We start from the raw sequence: 16,305 nt of genomic DNA, 5'->3' as shown, positions 1-16,305 counted from the left end.
ACCGATTCCGGGCCCGACTGCGCATGCGCAGGAGCGGGACGGCCGCTCCCTCCGCGCCCCGCCCGCTCCCTCCGCTCCCCGCAGCCGCCGCTTCCCGCCCCGCAGCCGCTTCCCGCCCCGCAGCCGCTTCCCGCCCCGCAGCCGCCGCTTCCCGCCCCGCAGCCGCTTCCCGGCCCCGCAGCCGCCGCTTCCCGCCCCGCAGCCGCTTCCCGCCCCGCAGCCGCTTCCCGGCCCCGCCGCAGCCGCTTCCCGCCCCGCAGCCGCTTCCCGCCCCGCAGCCTCCGCTTCCCGGCCCCGCCGCAGCCGCTTCCCGGCCCCGCAGCCGCTTCCCGGCCCCGCAGCCGCTTCCCGCCCCGCAGCCGCTTCCCGCCCCGCAGCCTCCGCTTCCCGGCCCCGCCGCAGCCGCTTCCCGGCCCCGCAGCCGCTTCCCGGCCCCGCAGCCGCTTCCCGCCCCGCAGCCGCTTCCCGCCCCGCAGCCTCCGCTTCCCGGCCCCGCCGCAGCCGCTTCCCGGCCCCGCAGCCGCTTCCCGCCCCGCAGCCGCTTCCCGCCCCGCAGCCTCCGCTTCCCGGCCCCGCCGCAGCCGCTTCCCGGCCCCGCAGCCGCTTCCCGCCCCGCAGCCGCTTCCCGCCCCGCAGCCGCCGCTTCCCGCCCCGCAGCCGCTTCCCGGCCCCGCAGCCGCTTCCCGCCCCACAGCCGCTTCCCGGCCCCGCAGCCGCTCCCCGGCCCGCAGCCGCTTCCCGGCCCGCAGCCACTTCCCGGCCCCGCCGCAATTTCCGACCGACGTTTTCTTCAGAAGCCATCAGTCCCACACAGGGTTAGAGGATCTGGGTTCTTCTGCACTGCTCTGTACACCCAGGATCAAGCCTCTGAGCTGGCGTTACGTATCTCGCTTCTCACGGACTACAGCCTGCAAAAAGCCCTGTGCTTCAGGACAAGCCGCAGCTTTTTGTACCGTTATTTCATGTATGACATATTTCATAGAAACCCCGAATGGTGGGGTGGGGACAGCCCTGCAGAGCTCATCCAGCCCAGCCCCTGCTAAAGCAGGTTCCCCTGGCTCAGGGGGCACAGGAACGTGTCCAGGTGGGGTTGGAAACCTCCCGAGGAGCCTCCTCATACTCCCTGGGCAGCCTGGGCCAGGGCTCCCTCACCTCAACAGGCTTTTATTTAAGATCTTTCTGTGTTACAGCTTCTGTCCATTACCCCTTTGTCTTGTCACCAGAGACTACAGAAAACAGTTGGCTGCTGCCAGCCAAGCCATCAAGGCTCTAGCCACCTATGGCTTTCAGTCTCTCCAGCAATCTTTCCTCCCTGAACTATAGCTCAACATTTTCCATAGGCTTTGAACATCAAACCCAGGCTGAAAACTTCAGTTCTTCATAGGTCTTTATTTCATTGAATGTTAAAGAACTCTCAGTTGCTACAGCAGCCCACTGCAGAATCACCCCCACCCGAGCACACAGCACCTGATGTGACACAGCAGCTGTGCCCATCACAGTCCTCTTGGAGACTCACATTTTAGATAGATTTCCTGAAACCTGAAGATTGACAGGCAATAAATGACTTTTGCAGTTTCAAACACTCCCAAGCCACACTCCCCACTGGGATCTTCTAGTTCACCAACTGAGGTGTTCAGACTGCTCTGCTGAAAGCCACAGGCTGAAGCTGCTCCTGGAAGACCCTGACCTAACAGGGGTAACTGCCACACGCTTAACAGCCCTGCTTCCAAAAGAGCTGAAAGGGTTGACACTGGTTGATTGTGCTGCAGATCTAGAAGTGACAATTTACACAGCTGTAGATGCTCAGTCTGGTGCTTTCTAGAGATCCACACACAATCATCCCAACCCCACCAGCCATTTTTGTACCACTCCAGCACACCCACAGCCTCTGAAACACACTGGGAGTCAAAAGGAAGGAAAGGCTTTAGTTTTTGTGTGAAGAGACAAACACAAAGGGACACGGTTCCTTCTCTCTGATCACACCTAGGCAGATGCCAGCTCTGCAGGACCAGCAGCAGCTGATGAACACCCCAGCTGAAGCTGCCACTGGGTGCCCAGAACACCAGCCCTCGCAGGAATGCCTCTGCAACGGTGCCTCGGAGTGAAGCACATGGTCAAGAACTGCTGCCCTCCTTCCTCCTGCACATCACAACTTTACTCATTTTCTGAGTGGATGTGCTCAAACCCCTCTGTGTGAGCTCTGTCCATCTGTGTGAGTCTAAACACTGTTCACTGTCACTGAGCCAATCACCACAGTAGAACAATGCATAGCAAGTGCCCATTTCAAACTTCCAGTTAGTGTTGAGTGTAACGCCACTGGGAAGGCTGAAGCACCACTATCAGACCATTAAACTCCTCTAGATCTAGAACTCACTGGACCTTCAAGGATTTTTAGAGAACTGCTTCAAGTGCATCAGAGCTGACAAAACAACCCCCAACCTTAGAGCACAGGAGCCACCCATGGCCAGGTGACAGCCCAGGGAAGGGCTGCACACCACAGACCTGCAGCTTGATGCTGCCCAAGGGACACTTAACGGTAAGACAGTACAAAAGAAAAGTCCAAACTGAACATTTTACACCTCCACATACCCCTTTTTAATATGTTATTTTGCACTGTGTACATGAAAACAAAAAATAAACAAAAAGGAACTTTAGCCAAACTCCCCTTCCTCCTCCAGCTTTATTGATAGTTTAAAATTACATTTTCTATGTTCTAGGACTTCAATTGCTTTTACCATCTTACTTTAAAAACTGATTACAAGCAAATGAAACTCAGTTGTCTAAGTGATATAGTATACAAAAATAACATCTTGATTTCTGTGAAAATGCATTTTATTTGCAACTCCTGAATAGCTCCAAATTGTATTTGCTATGAGCACTGATGTCTGGGTTTCAGATTTACTTTGAAGTATTTACTCAAAAGCCTCCCATTACGTTCTGTGTCTCCAACGTGAACATTCATTGACTGAATAACTGTTACTTTTATTTCTGATTTCTCTCTCTCTCTCTCAAGGCCATTAACAGGCATGTGCATCTTGTTTGTTTACTCCCACTCAGCTATATGCTCTAGGTAGGGCCCGATACAGATATTACTTGGTGTTAACAGCTACTGAGGTCAGACAATCCAAGGCCATTGTAATAAAATTAAAGTTATGAGGAAGTTTAGACACTTCCAGAATTTCTTTCCTCCTGCATAGGATCACTTCCATGTAACCCAGAGAGGGTTTTGCTGGTCTGACTCAACTCTTCCCACTCATCAATCCCTATTCACCAGTGGCACGGAAAGGGGGTTCTTTAACAAAGCATTATACATAACACCTCTACCAAACTAAACATAAACATTTTTTGTAGTTAAATGCAGAAAGTTGATTTTTCCACCCCTTTCCTCCTTTTACACGGCAAGTAAAGCTCACTGGCCTGGGAGTAGCCTCTATCTGCCAACCTTTGGCCAGTGAAGAGGATTCAGAGAAAAATAATACAACCATCAATCAGAAAAAGGAGGGGCGACAAAGGAAAATAATTAGGCTGTAGCTTCAATTGTGCATTCCCGTGCAAGGTGCCCTGACTCGCCGCAGCGGTAGCAGTTGACTTCACTGGTCTTGCTGCAGTTGATGGCTACGTGGCCAGTTTCACCACACCTGGAAAAACAAGACGCAAACAATTTCAGCAAAACCATCCAGGACTCAGAAAGACAAGCCTATTCTGTCAAGGGCATCATCTAATTTCATGCAACACTAGGTCAGAATTTGAGACTCCTACTTCCATGCTCTAGAATTCTTCAACGCGAGTGAAAGATTTGTCTTCACCAAAGCCAGGAACTCTCCTCCAGGTGACCAACTCACATTAACTGCTGTATATGCCAAAATCACCATACAACAAGTACAGAAGTTGCTTTTTTTAATCAAGTGCCAAGTTTTGCCTGCTCTCATTCTTCTGTCTGCAGTTTAGTCTTGTTCTAAGAACAATTGATTTTAATGCCAACACACTACATTCCCTCTCCTTCCTCCACAGGAGGGAACCTTGGTAGGGTGAAGAATACTGCACTCCAGAAATATACTGTGTCTAGTGCAGGCTTGTATTCAAACACCAGGCACCATTTTGAAGATGCCATTACAGATTACCATCCTCAAACTAAAGCCTACCATCCTCAAACTAAAGCCTACCATCTGCTTCCACGTGAGGCTCCTATAACCAAGACACCCAAAGTGTACTCCTGCTGAGGCTGTGCCAGTCACTATTTGTACAGCTGGAATTTGCTAGTTCCAGCATAAGAACCAGACAAGGTACCCAAGTGTAGTTTAAATCTGTGCTACAAGTAAGTACTTCCTGTCATCTGCAAAAGAGACAGCTCTTTCTCCAATACAATTCAAGCAATTTAACATCTGCATTGCTCTGGTCACCTGAAGAGGTGCATCGTTGAATCTATACTCTGTTGACAAGTGTTTAGGTCTTAGTGTTGAACAAGAATGTGCAGTTGTTTAAGGAAACAAGGTACCTGGTCAAAGTTGAAGCTTCATTCCCTAACCAAAATCAGATATAGAACTCATCTATGGCCTGAAGCCCATCCTGAAGTTGCCCCTTGTCAGTCCTTACCTATAGCATTTCACTTTGGTGCAGTCTTTTTGAATGTGTCCGAACTCTCCACAAGAGTAGCACTTCTGCTCATCTGCATGGTCACAGTCACGAGCCAGGTGGCCAGGTTTGCCACAGTTGTAGCAGCACTGCTCCCTCTCCCTCTTGGGCTCCTTGCAGTCCTTCGCAATGTGGCCACCTCTACCGCAGTTATAGCAGGCTTCCACAATAAGAAAAACATACCAAACAAGACTATAAAACCTTGGTAGAGTGGGATGTAGCGTGCTTCTAACAAAGCACACGTACAGTTTGTTGCCAGGGAATGGTCAGTGTACTGTACCCTTCTCTTCAGCCACAGATCTCCATCCATGTGACTGAAGAGATGGAATATTTAGTGATACTTACCATCCTCCTGAAGATCACAGTCCTTGGCAAGATGGCCAGACTCACCACAGCGGTAACAGATGTCCGGGAGAGACGAGGACATGAACTGGAAGCCTGCTTGAAATGGGTAACAGAAGGAGAAAAGAAGTGTAAGGATCGAGTTAAGGATATTCTCAAGAGTTAATAATCAAGACCACTGCCAGTCGACAAGTTCACTTCACTCTGAGAGACCCCCGGCAAAATTCTGATGCAGAAGCAAGAACCAGTCAACGTGTTCTAATTTCTTCAGGCTAACAAAGCCAGTTTCACACACTACTCAGAACAGTCAGCTGAAGATCTTACTGTACAAACACTGAAGAGTGCAGCAATCCCTCACCTCTGCCACGGCTCCTCATCCCACGGCCACGGCCAATTCCAGTAGGGCACTCCCGAGCCCAGTGGCCAGTACGTCCACACTTGAAGCATTCGTTGCTGCTCATGGCTGCAGATCACCTGCCTGAGGAAGACACACAGTTTTAGAACACTTTCCCCTGCCCCAACCAAAGGCTACATTCATGTAGGAGATTGAGGTTTCCCAGCCTTCTGGCAAAGGCACTGCAGCCCAAGCAGTGCCTCTGGCCAACTGTACTTCCCTGCATGGCACCTGATCGTTACTATTAAAACCAATGTAGGAGGTAAAAGTTTGCTTTGCTTGGATTAAGTCAGCTTTGACCAGCCAAAGAAACAGTGTACCATGTATCTCTTCCTCTAAGTTTTTGTAGCCATCCTTCACTTCGAAAACTTACAAAAATGCTTAGGAGTAGGGAAGAAAAGAAGTAGAGCCTTTTTAGCTACTGCCTAACCAGCTTTCCTGGTGTTCTTTCAGTAATATACCTTCTTCTTTATTCCTCAGAGTTAAAACTCAAAAGCCAGCTACCTATCTGTACAAATTATTTCCTCCTGGTAGCTGATTTGCTTTCCGCTTGAAATGTCCAGCTGACAGCTACTACATTTGTTGACTAATCAAGCTTCCTTCTGGAAGTTCGCTGTAAGAATAAGCAATTTTGAATCTGAAGCTTTCAAGAGCATATTAGCTCAACATTTGGAGACTGAAGTTATTTTATGACCCAAACAACAGTTAAACTCTGAGAAACGAGAATTTCAACTGCAATATATTAACCTGTAGCTCAAGACACGTGCCTCACTCCCAGGTTTACATGAAAGCAAACACTGAAGACATTTGTCTTCCCTAAAAGACACCAAACACTTGCCAGCTATCTAGAAGGCTAACTAGGAAAACATGCTTAGAATGCTAGAGAACCATCAGATAGGCACGTCAGTCTGAGACAATATAAACCTCTCCTTTTGCCCATATTGGGGAAGAGAGGTGCATTTCTATGAGCAGGAAAGTCAGCCCCAGGCCACTGAAGCAGTGCTGGAATGGGGTTTAGCAGACTATAGTCACAGCACCTTAACTCCCCTAAGCTGTAAACCAGTTACGCAAGACATCTGCAACCAGAAAAGAACAAGGAAGTTAAACATTTAAACTGGTGTCTTCTTTAAAGTGTGCCTGAAGACAAGTTTAAAGTTTGCTAGTTTAAAAATACCAAAGTCAAGCTTTGTTTTGTTTTCTCCTGAAGTCTAAATACTTCACATGCTCCATCCCAATTTATTATCTTTGACTGAACAGAGAAGTAGAATCTTTATCTGGTGTGTTTGGTCAGTGTACCTGATCCCCCATCAGTATAATCCTCCTGTAACCCTGCAATGTGTGTGTTACAGAATGTTCCCCTCCAAACCACGCAGCACAGAGTACCAGGGACGTTTCTGAGTTCAAAAAAGCCACTACAAAAGCACCAAGAACACCACACAACCACAAGATAGAACCACAACTGGTATCCTGACATTCAGCTCTTAAATGGAGATTTTGTACCTAAACACAAATTTCTGGAGCTGTTTTTAAAGTATTCTGAAGCTGAACAAATCTACTCCTCCCTCAAAACAGTTCCTCACTCTCCCATCACCTTGATTACAGAACTGACCACTCATCCTTCCAACCACAGCAGAAACCTGAGAATTCAAAAGCACAAGAGACACAAACTTTAATATGCAACCCTGTAATACCCCATCTACAGCCAGACCAGACGATGGTATTGACTCTTCAAATGAAGTTCTGTAATGAAAGGATGTAAGAAGATCTTAAACAGACGTCAACAAGAGTAAAAACAACTGGTTGTCTGAGCACTTGAGAGATACAGTTCCATTTTACATATTACTCAGTCTTCTCTGCTTCATCTCAGTGTTCAAGACTTGTAACTCTCTTATTAGGACGTCCAAGGGTGAAGAGCTGTCTGTTACGGTGGCAGCAGCTGGCACTGTGTGCTATTGTTTATGCCTGTTTTCATAGCAACCATGTTGACACTGCAGAAGAGGAAAAACACAGGCAAAGCCAACTGCAGGAGCAGGGCTCAGGCACAATAGATGGTGATGGTTTTCATTTTAAGAGGGACAAGAGAGGTGTCTTTGATTGATTTACCAGGATCTATTCTTTGCCCAACTTGCAACTCTTAAAACTGCAGCATAAAACCTGTTAGTAAGAGCAGAGCAGTATGCCAACAGCTGCAACAGAACTGCAATGCACCTTTACAGACACTGACAACCACCAGGCTCCCATTCCAAACTACAAACTTGAAACTACAGAACAGGATTTGAGTATTTCTAGCAGTAACTGACATGAAGAACCTGACAACCAAGTAGGTTAAGATATGCTAGAAGACAACTGTTTAACAGGTGAGCTAGTCCTGCTTTAGATAACACCATGCAGAAGTGTTACACAGATTCACCCATCAGTCTGTATCTAATCTGTCAATCTACTGCTCAGGGTCAGGAGCGGTCTGACAAACAAATGCTCCGTACTCACTGCCTCAAAGGAAGCTGAAAAGAGGAGTTTTCATCTGAGCCAAAGTTGCCTCTTTTATAATTGCTCCTTGAAGAGGAAAACCTGAAGTTTGTTCTCTGGTATAAAGCAAACCAGCAAACAGATTATGCAACCCAAGTAAGCAATCAAAATCCAACCTCTTGTCCCTGCACAGCTATCCTTTAAGACTATTTTGAGAAATTAATTAAAATACCTTTATCCCGAGGCCCTTTTCTTCCTGAACTCAAGATATTTGAAGGCTACAGCTGCAACAGGAGTATGATTCCAAAGTATGCTGTTCCATCTCGCTATCTGAAGTGTATGAAGTACTCAACAGTTTGCCTGGAATGTCTCTTCACCAGTGTATTTATGTTTAACTTCTGCATTCTTCCTGCAAAGGATCTGAAACCCAATACAGGTTCAGCAGCTAGAGGTAAATGCAGCTGATGTTCATTTTACTTGCCCCACATTCTTCTTAGAAGTCTTAGAGAGAACAAAATTCCCCAGGGGTGTAAACTGTTTTAAACAAATGGCTGTGAAGGATTTCCTTTTCAGAGAAGCCCAACAGCCACCCTTAAGGAGCAATATCCAGAAGAGGCTGGTTCAGAAGACAAGTCCTTAAATGGATAACCTCCAAGCAGTTTGAACACCATTGCATTTTTCTGTTACTTCCAAAAGAAAACAAATGAGTACAGTAAAAACCACCCAAGTTCAAATTCTCCTCTATTAGTCAATACTCCTCCATTTTGTCACCACAGGCAACTTTCCAGCAGCTCCTTTTATCTATCAAGGCCACCTTAGGCAAGCCTTCTGTGAGAAGGCTGCTTGTTAAAGTCTTCTTGGAAAGTTTTCACTCAGTCCCATCTATCAGTGTTTTCTGCAGCTCAGATGTGTTATACAAAGCAGCTTTCCACCCCTGCATTCCTCACAGCCTTTACACAGGACAAATAATAATAATAATGGGAAACAAATTACAACTATGGCCTCATCTAGAATTTCTGAGCCAGGTCAAATGCTGCACAACAGACTAAGCCACTGCCTCATGGACTAGATTCCAAAACTTTTGGAGACATCTAAGTCTAGTTGCCTCAAATCTTACCATTAAAGAGAAAAGGTAGCTATTTACCTCAACTTTTACAGAGCTCCCTAACCATGGTATCAAGCTGAAAGTAACTTTACAGCTACTCACAAAACATTACTAAGAAAACCTTAGACTTTGTTCTGGACAACCACTCTACTGCTAAAGACCATGGGCTGAGAACAGCTCAAAGATCTGAGTGAGAGGTGCCACCTCAGTGGTTTCTTAGGCCAGATTTGAAGCTTTGGAGTGCAACTTCAGCACCAAACTTCAAAGGGACAAAGTTTCTTTGTGATTCTTCTAGTGATGAGAAATGTTGAAGTTTCTTGTACCAAGCTGAAGCAGAAGGTCATGGTCTTACAATTAACACATTCCATCTTTTCAAATGGGCAAGGTGCTGTTAATCCTCTCCATGAGGATTCACAGGATTCAGCAATATCCAAGTCTATTCAGTAGCTCATTGGTCATGCTTTCCATCATCGAGTTTCATTAAGCTCAATTTAACGTTCCTTCCTCTGTGGCTTTTAGCCTAGAAGCCCCGAGGAGGAAGTTTGTTTTCACAAAAGTAAAATTAACTTGGGCTCCTTAATAGTAGAAAGGAAGCTGAAGATAACTTGAGATTCTCCTGGATACCAACAGTTTCAGCCCAATATAACAGGGGCATACTTACCATGTGTTTCTTTTGCTCTACAACTAACCCCTTCATTCAACATTAATGGGACTTCATGCCTTCAAAGGACACACTAGATAAAGCCAGCATATTCCAGAGCTCTTTGGCAAGTCAGCTACAATCAAGAGGCAAATGTTGAGAAATCAGCAGTTTCCTTCCAGGCTGCTGCTGACCAGCCTACAATACCACACCTGAATCTGACATGCCAGCCTGAACACGGTGCCAGCCCTACGTGAAAAGAAGCACAGCTTTGCTTTCCTGTAAGGTATAGAAACAGAAAAGGCAGAAAGAACTGCTAACAGAAGTGCTGGCATTTAGTTTCAAAAGATAAGTAAAAACATTACTCATTTAACACAGAAGTGCTACCCATGAGGAGTTCTGATTGCCCAAAAGGCATGCTTTGAGAATTCTTGAACAGGGGATTGTCAAAGCTACTCAGTAGTCAGGCAGCTGAATTTCCACATCCATAACCTGAAAACATGCTACAGAGTCAGTGACACTCCCTCCTCTGGCTTTTGTCTTTAAGAGAAGAGACCAAACATTAAAGTGTTCTGAGCCCCAGATAACAAGCCCCCAATTCTGACAGGAAGTAGTTTGAAGCTTCCAAGAAAACCCACAGAAGCAGAAAGAAAAGCTCTGCGCTCCATTTGGGTCCCCCTCCATACATTCCACAGCCAGGATGACCCAACAACATTGAACATTAACTGAAACTCGAGAACTTAGATCCCTACTGAGGGGCCAGAAGCCAGGTCAAAAAGCCATCATGAGTTTGATTAGATTGGTAATTCCTGGGATAGCTTTGGGGACACAAATCAGAAGAGCAAAGGCTCATCAGAAAAAGTGATTCTGTATCACAATCTATCTGTGTTAGTTAAACAAATATGCATTCTACCAACTTCCCCTTCAATTTTTATATTGCTACTTGTCCAAAGTTTCTAATTCAAAGAAAAGTAAACACCATCAACACACCACCTCTTTAAACAAAAATCAGTCTAGACATTAATAAAGTGAGTTTATAAGAAGTGGCAGGTTAAGCCTGTAACTTGCAAGACTGTTTGCAAGGCCACGGTGAACTCATTTAACCTCTTCACTTTGAAGACAGTTGCAGGATTGTTTCTCTAGGAAAGTCTGCATTGAGGAAGAAATCCCAGTCTTGGCAACCCTAATGCTTGCATTGCAATGGGATCTTTTTAAGAGCTGAAATAAAAATAAAACCCGCTATTAGGTTTAATAATTCCTTATGACAATTCATGATATTGATTGAGTAACACGAGTTACATGAGAACTCTGACAGGAACTGAAATAAAAGGCTGCTTCACTAGTTCGTGATCTGTGGATGTCACAGGCTGTTTTTCCTATCCATTTATAGGCCACAGTTGGATTTGGAGCAGGCCACCGTCCGTGCCTGTGGTCGGAGACAAATAGTTGCAACACCTCGACCCTCTCTGGTCTCCGGCGGAGCCTCACACGTGGGCAGCCACGTGGTGCGCAGGCCCGGGCCGCGCCGGCCGCCCCTCGGCCACCGCCGCGCGGGGCTTGCCGCAGGTTGAAAGAACAAACCGCAAGTAATTAGGGAAAAAAAGAGAAAAATAAATAAAATTACTTCAGCCACCTTCCACCCAGCGCCCGGTCTTACAAGATCTTCGCCGCTCCAAACTTGCTGCAGCCACTCACCCACGGGGAAGTTTAGTCACACGCCCCAACCCACGCATTAAGGCCCGAGCAGGCGGTTCCCGCTCCACACGGCACCGGGGGGAGCGTTACCCCCAACTCCCACACCGCCCGCCGCCCCCGCGCCGCGGGCCTCGCCAGCGGGACACGGCGCCGCAGCCGCCGGCCCCCGGCCAAGAGCCACCAGCGGCCCGGGGCCCGGCGGAGTGTGCTCCCGGGCAGCTGCCGGGCCGCGCGGGACAGGCTGCCGCCGCCCGGGCCCGGCCGCCCTGCCCCCAGAGCGGCGCAGGCTCCCTCCGCGCCTCCCGGAACCCGCCTGACTCACCCGCCGCCACCGCCCGCCCTCGCAGCGCCCCGTTCTCCCCTCAGCGCTCCGCATCCGCCTCGCCCCGCCGCCCGCTCCTCCCTGGAGCCGAGGAACCGCGCCCGAGCTCCTCCGGGCCGGCCGGAGACACTTTCCCGCGCACTAGGCCCGAGTGCGCCAGCGCCATCATCCCTCAGCGCTCTCGCCTGCCCTTCCCCACCCTCGGCCCCAGCAGCCGCCTTAGCTGCCGAGGCCGCCCCGGCAGTTACCTGCGGCCCCTCGCTCCCGATGCGGCTGTATCGCACCCAGACGACAGTAGGCCGCGCTCGCCCCGGCTCTGCCCGCCCGCTCCCGCGTCCCTTCTGGCTGCGCCACACGCGGTTTGCACACGGCCCCACGCGCTCTCCCCCTACATCACCCCGCCCCGCCCTCCGCCGCTGCGCACGGCTCCCTGAGCCCACCTCTCGGCCAATGGGCGCCAGCCGCTTTTCCGGGCGGCCAATGGGAGCGGCCGCCGGGGACGCCCAGCCATGGCGGGCGGCGGGTGGGCGGGGCCGCGCCCCATTGCTGCCCGGCTGCGCGGCGGGGCCGGGGCGGCGCTCGCTCCGCGCTGGCGGGGGCTGGGGTCGGGCACGGCGGGGCCGCGCTCTGTGCGAGCGGCACCCTGGGCTCGGCGCCGCCGTGTGCTCCGCACCGTGACTCGCTGCCCAGGCGGCTCTGCGTCGCCCCCGCGCCTCCCCGCAGTGTTCGGCGCAGCGCGGGGAGCTGAGGCAGCCGCCCGCAGCCCCGGCCGTGCGGCGCGAGCGGGACACGCGGGGCTGCGGGTTCGCCCATTGGCCAAAGCGCCGGGGCCTCGCCGCTTCTGCCGCCATCGCCTCTCATCTCCCCGCCGGCGCGGCCCCGGCTCGGCGCCCTGTGCAGCGCCCTGTGCAGCGGGTGCCGCGCTGAGGCTGTGAGCGCGGCCGGCGGCCCCGTGTGGGCGGGAGCGGGAGCGGCCGCCATCTTGACGGCGCGGCGCGAGGAAATGGTGGACGCGGGCTCGGCCGCGCTGGCGGCGGTGGGGACGGCACCGCCGGCGTTTCCAGAGCGCCTGGCTTCACCGGCTAACACGGCTGCTGATACTAATGCATATCGCAGCCAAACACACCACGAGGCATTCTAAGAGTCGAGTTACTGGACAAAATTGATTGTCCCAGCGCCTGTGCCTTACAGGAGCCTCACGAACAACAAACCAACGCCGCCTGGTTTAGTCCTCGGCTGTGAGAATGACTACAAAAACACGCTTTTGCCCAGGAACTTGTTTGCGGCCAAGTATTGCACCAAAGCCACTTCCCCGTGGGTGTCCCAGGAAGGACAGGGCACAGGCAACGTCCGCAGCTGCCCGCTTCAGCTGGGCCCCATCGGCTTGTTAAAGAGTTTCACCATTTCAGCTTCATGGCTTTCCTGTCTGCCTCACCAGTTAGAAAAGCGCCCCACCAGGGCCAGGGGCTCTGAAGGAAAAAGCCAGTGCCCGGTTGGTGCTGGAGACACTTTGGACTGACCTTTCCTCAAGCTGTAAATCTAATAGCACTGGAGTTAGGTTTCTTTTATTAGAATATGAGTAACAACAGACATCTTTTACTGTGTTGTTAAGTGCAGTTCATTTAAGATGGACTCGGCTGTATTTGTACTTTGTGTGCTACATTGGCATTGTGTGGTTCATAACATGCTGTATTTCCTACAGAACTAAGGCTGGGTTGCATCAGCAGCTCAAAGAGTGGATGAGCCTTTCAGGACCATCTCTGAATGTGCCACAGTGTCTTACTAAAAGCTTTTGCCAGCTCTCATGCTGGTATTTGTTTTACAGCCATGTAAAAACATCAACATTGCCAATGTCCTTCAAACTCCTAATAAAGTTTCTTGCTATTAATTATTTTTAATCTCTACTGTTCCAGTTTAGCCTAATTTTTGTGGCCTTTGGTTGCCTCAGATACATTACAATCCTGTTCACAAGTAGTGATACTTCTAGTTTTAATTACTACTCTTTTCAGGCAATAAAGGGAAGAAAAATAATATGTGTAGCTAAGGAAGAGCTCTGAGCTTCTAAATCATGACTATGTTAAAAAACCCCAAACTCACAAATGACAGATCCGTGTCACTAAGAAAGAATGCACGGGGAAAATCATACTTCCTCAGTTTTGATCCATCAAATCTTTACTTTTGGGTTGTTTTTTTCTTTCCAAAGTACTAGAACCTGGCATCTGGATGAGTCTCTACCTTAGGAACTTTGAACTGACAAAACCATTGCAACACAGCTTTCCTAACTGCTTTTCTTGTGTTTTGCTGGTTGTACTTCTGGTACTGTCCACAAGGCTAAGAAAGACACTCCAGGCTAAATCCTGGTGGCAATCTTCCTGGTGGAAGTTTTTGAGGATGGTGCAGACTGTAAATTCCCCTGCCCAAAGTAAAACTGTTTACTTTATTTGAAGGAATTTCAGCTGATATCCTGGACTCTCCCTTAGCTGAAATGGAAACAGGGTGCAACTGTGAGTGAGAATGCATTAATCATCCTCTCTAAGTGTACTGCCTCAAATACAGTTCCAGTCTTCTTACAGGATATTTTTAGCTATGTTTCATTATGGATGAATTTTTCCCCCAGCAGATAGTAAGAGTCTTCTAACAGTATTTGGTTTGTGTACTTACCTCAAGGATTGATTTGGCTGGTTGTATCTCACTAAAGCTTGCAATTCTTGTTTTGCAGGTTTCTCTCTGATATTTAGGCAAAGGATAGCCTTGCAGTTAAAGAACAAAAGTGAGAGGCACAACGTGTGTTCCTGGCTCAGTACTTCCTACAGAAAACAAAGTAGAAGTATAAAGTCTTTACATTTCTTGTGCACAGGGGAAAGATAGTTTTATATCAGTTCCAGACTTCTCTGTTGTGATGGCTCTGCCCCCAAAACTCCCGAGCCTCAGGAACAGTTTATGAATAACAGCACTCAGAGGAGCTCAAGTACAGGAAGAGCTGAAGGTAATCTATCGTTTCAGCAATATATCTTTTCTAATGCAGACAGTTCTTAGAAGTGTTGGATGAAGAGCCAAACAAATTTTAAGACCAAATAAACCAACAAATCACATTTTGCAACCAATTGTTCTTGCATGGTGTTCCTCGGAGCGGTCGGACCCGGGGGTGGGAAACTGTTCCAGTTGCTGGGCAATTGTCAATGCTTTGCAGCCACATATTTGTATTGTTAAAGTCAATCTTACTTAATTTTGTATGTGGGATTTATGAAAACCCAGGAGTCCAAAAATAATCACTCTGGATCGTAACTATTCCGAAGAGAAACTGCTTTTGGAGTATGTCTTAATTGAAAACAACTTGTCAGCAGCAGATTCAGAGCAAGTGGGAGCTGTGGCCCATTTCTTCCCCCATCCCCGACCGCTCATGGAGGCCACAGCAGAGCAGGAACACACACTCATCTTTGCACAGCTCTGCCCCTGAGTGCTTTGTCACAGGCTCTGCAGGAAATTTAATTCCAAAGGTACAAGAGTAACAAAAGGGGACAGTATTTGTTTTTAAAGTGACATCCCTCAAAGATCGAAACATTATTTGTGAAGTCCTGTCTTACAGTGTCACGTAGGAGAAGTGTATTGTATCTGGTTTAAGCCCCATGGGTCAGCAACATCCACCTAGATTATTTCTGCAAAGTTACCTCTGGAGACATTCCAACCCAGCTGGGTGAGCTCCTGTGGTGACTCTAGGTGGTCCTGCTCTGACAGGGGGGTTGCACTGGATGAGCTTTCGAGGTCCCTTCCAACCCTTAAGATTCAGTGATTCTGTGATCTGTTGCTGAAAGCAGCACAGTGGGGCTTCAGTCAGCTCTGCATATTTATTTCTCTAAAAAAGTCATAGTCAACTGGCTGCTGAGAAGAGGCCTGAGAAAACACACAGTGAAATCAGCTGGTGTATCAAGAAAGGACGGGCTGACTGAAAAATGCTTGTCCATAGGAAGCAAACTTCAGCAGTGATCTTATTTTCAAATACAGAAGGCATCTTTCTTATGAGGAAAGGCTGTGGGGCTTGGCACTGTTCAGCCTGGAGAAGAGGAGACTGAGGGGGAATCTCATTAATACTCACAAGTATTTAAAAGGTGTTTGTCAAGAAGATGAGGCAGCACTTTTTAGTGTAGTGTCCAGTGACAGGACAAGGGCTGATGGACAAAAGCAGGAACACATAAAGTTCCACTTAAATAAAAGCTTTTTCCCTGCTGAGGTGAGGGAGCCCTGGGATGCCCAGGGAAGGTGTGGAGGCTCCTTCCTGGAGGTTTCCAAAACCCACCTGGACACGTTCCTGTGTGACCTGATCTAGGTGGGACCTGCTTTGGCAGGGGGATTGGACTGCATGATCTTTTAAAGGTCCCTTCCAACCCCTACCATTCTATGATTCTGTGGTAATCTCCTGGATGATGCAACAGATAACAGGGAAGATCTGCCTGCTTCTTTTATAAAATATTCATATTTATATTCATGCTTCATGGCTTAATTATTTCCTAGGCTCATGTATGCTTTTTGTTTGAGACAATGTCTATTTTAATTTAGTTCCATAAAACCTTCTAGGGTAAAATGATTCTGTTTGAAGAGAAGCAATCATACTGACTGTTTCCAGATGCTTAATTTACTTTGATTGATTACAATTAGCTGATGAGATTTCAAATAATTACTTTTAAAATGTATCAGATAATACCAGAATGATT

The 16,305-nt window shown here is 48.5% G+C and overlaps 1 protein-coding gene across 4 annotated transcripts; it reads right to left on the bottom strand.

The window, feature by feature from the left end:
• Positions 1 to 2,571: 2,571 nt before the first annotated feature.
• Positions 2,572 to 11,974, bottom strand: CNBP (CCHC-type zinc finger nucleic acid binding protein). 4 transcript variants are annotated; one of them, XM_062008096.1, is made up of 5 exons: positions 11,845 to 11,974; positions 5,333 to 5,452; positions 4,978 to 5,073; positions 4,594 to 4,792; positions 2,572 to 3,638 (listed from the first exon to the last, which is right to left on the bottom strand). In XM_062008096.1, exons 2-5 carry the CDS (start codon positions 5,433 to 5,435, stop codon positions 3,521 to 3,523), a joined length of 516 nt encoding a protein of 171 aa, XP_061864080.1. In that variant the 5' UTR covers positions 5,436 to 5,452; positions 11,845 to 11,974; the 3' UTR covers positions 2,572 to 3,520. The 4 variants fall into 4 exon arrangements, with proteins under 4 accessions (XP_061864080.1, XP_061864079.1, XP_061864081.1 ...); XM_062008095.1 differs by having other exon boundaries at positions 4,594 to 4,796; positions 4,979 to 5,073; XM_062008097.1 differs by having other exon boundaries at positions 4,594 to 4,796; positions 4,979 to 5,070.
• Positions 11,975 to 16,305: the final 4,331 nt, after the last annotated feature.

Source organism: Colius striatus, chromosome 15 (genome assembly GCF_028858725.1).
Source record: "Colius striatus isolate bColStr4 chromosome 15, bColStr4.1.hap1, whole genome shotgun sequence".
NCBI classification, from domain to species: domain Eukaryota; kingdom Metazoa; phylum Chordata; class Aves; order Coliiformes; family Coliidae; genus Colius; species Colius striatus.
The sequence above is the reverse complement of the archived record's forward strand: the minus strand, read 5'-3'. Positions and strand labels throughout refer to the sequence as shown.

Bases quoted from the DNA above. Each gene is read 5' to 3' on its own strand.
- CNBP (XM_062008095.1), bottom strand. From the start codon at position 5,435: ATGAGCAGCAACGAATGCTTCAAGTGTGGACGTACTGGCCACTGGGCT. The intron at 5,074-5,332 runs GTGAGGGATTGC...ACCCATTTCAAG, and splicing joins GATGAGGAGCCGTGGCAGAG to CAGGCTTCCAGTTCATGTCC. The intron at 3,639-4,593 runs GTAAGGACTGAC...TTGTTTTTCCAG, and splicing joins ACCAAAGTGAAATGCTATAG to GTGTGGTGAAACTGGCCACG.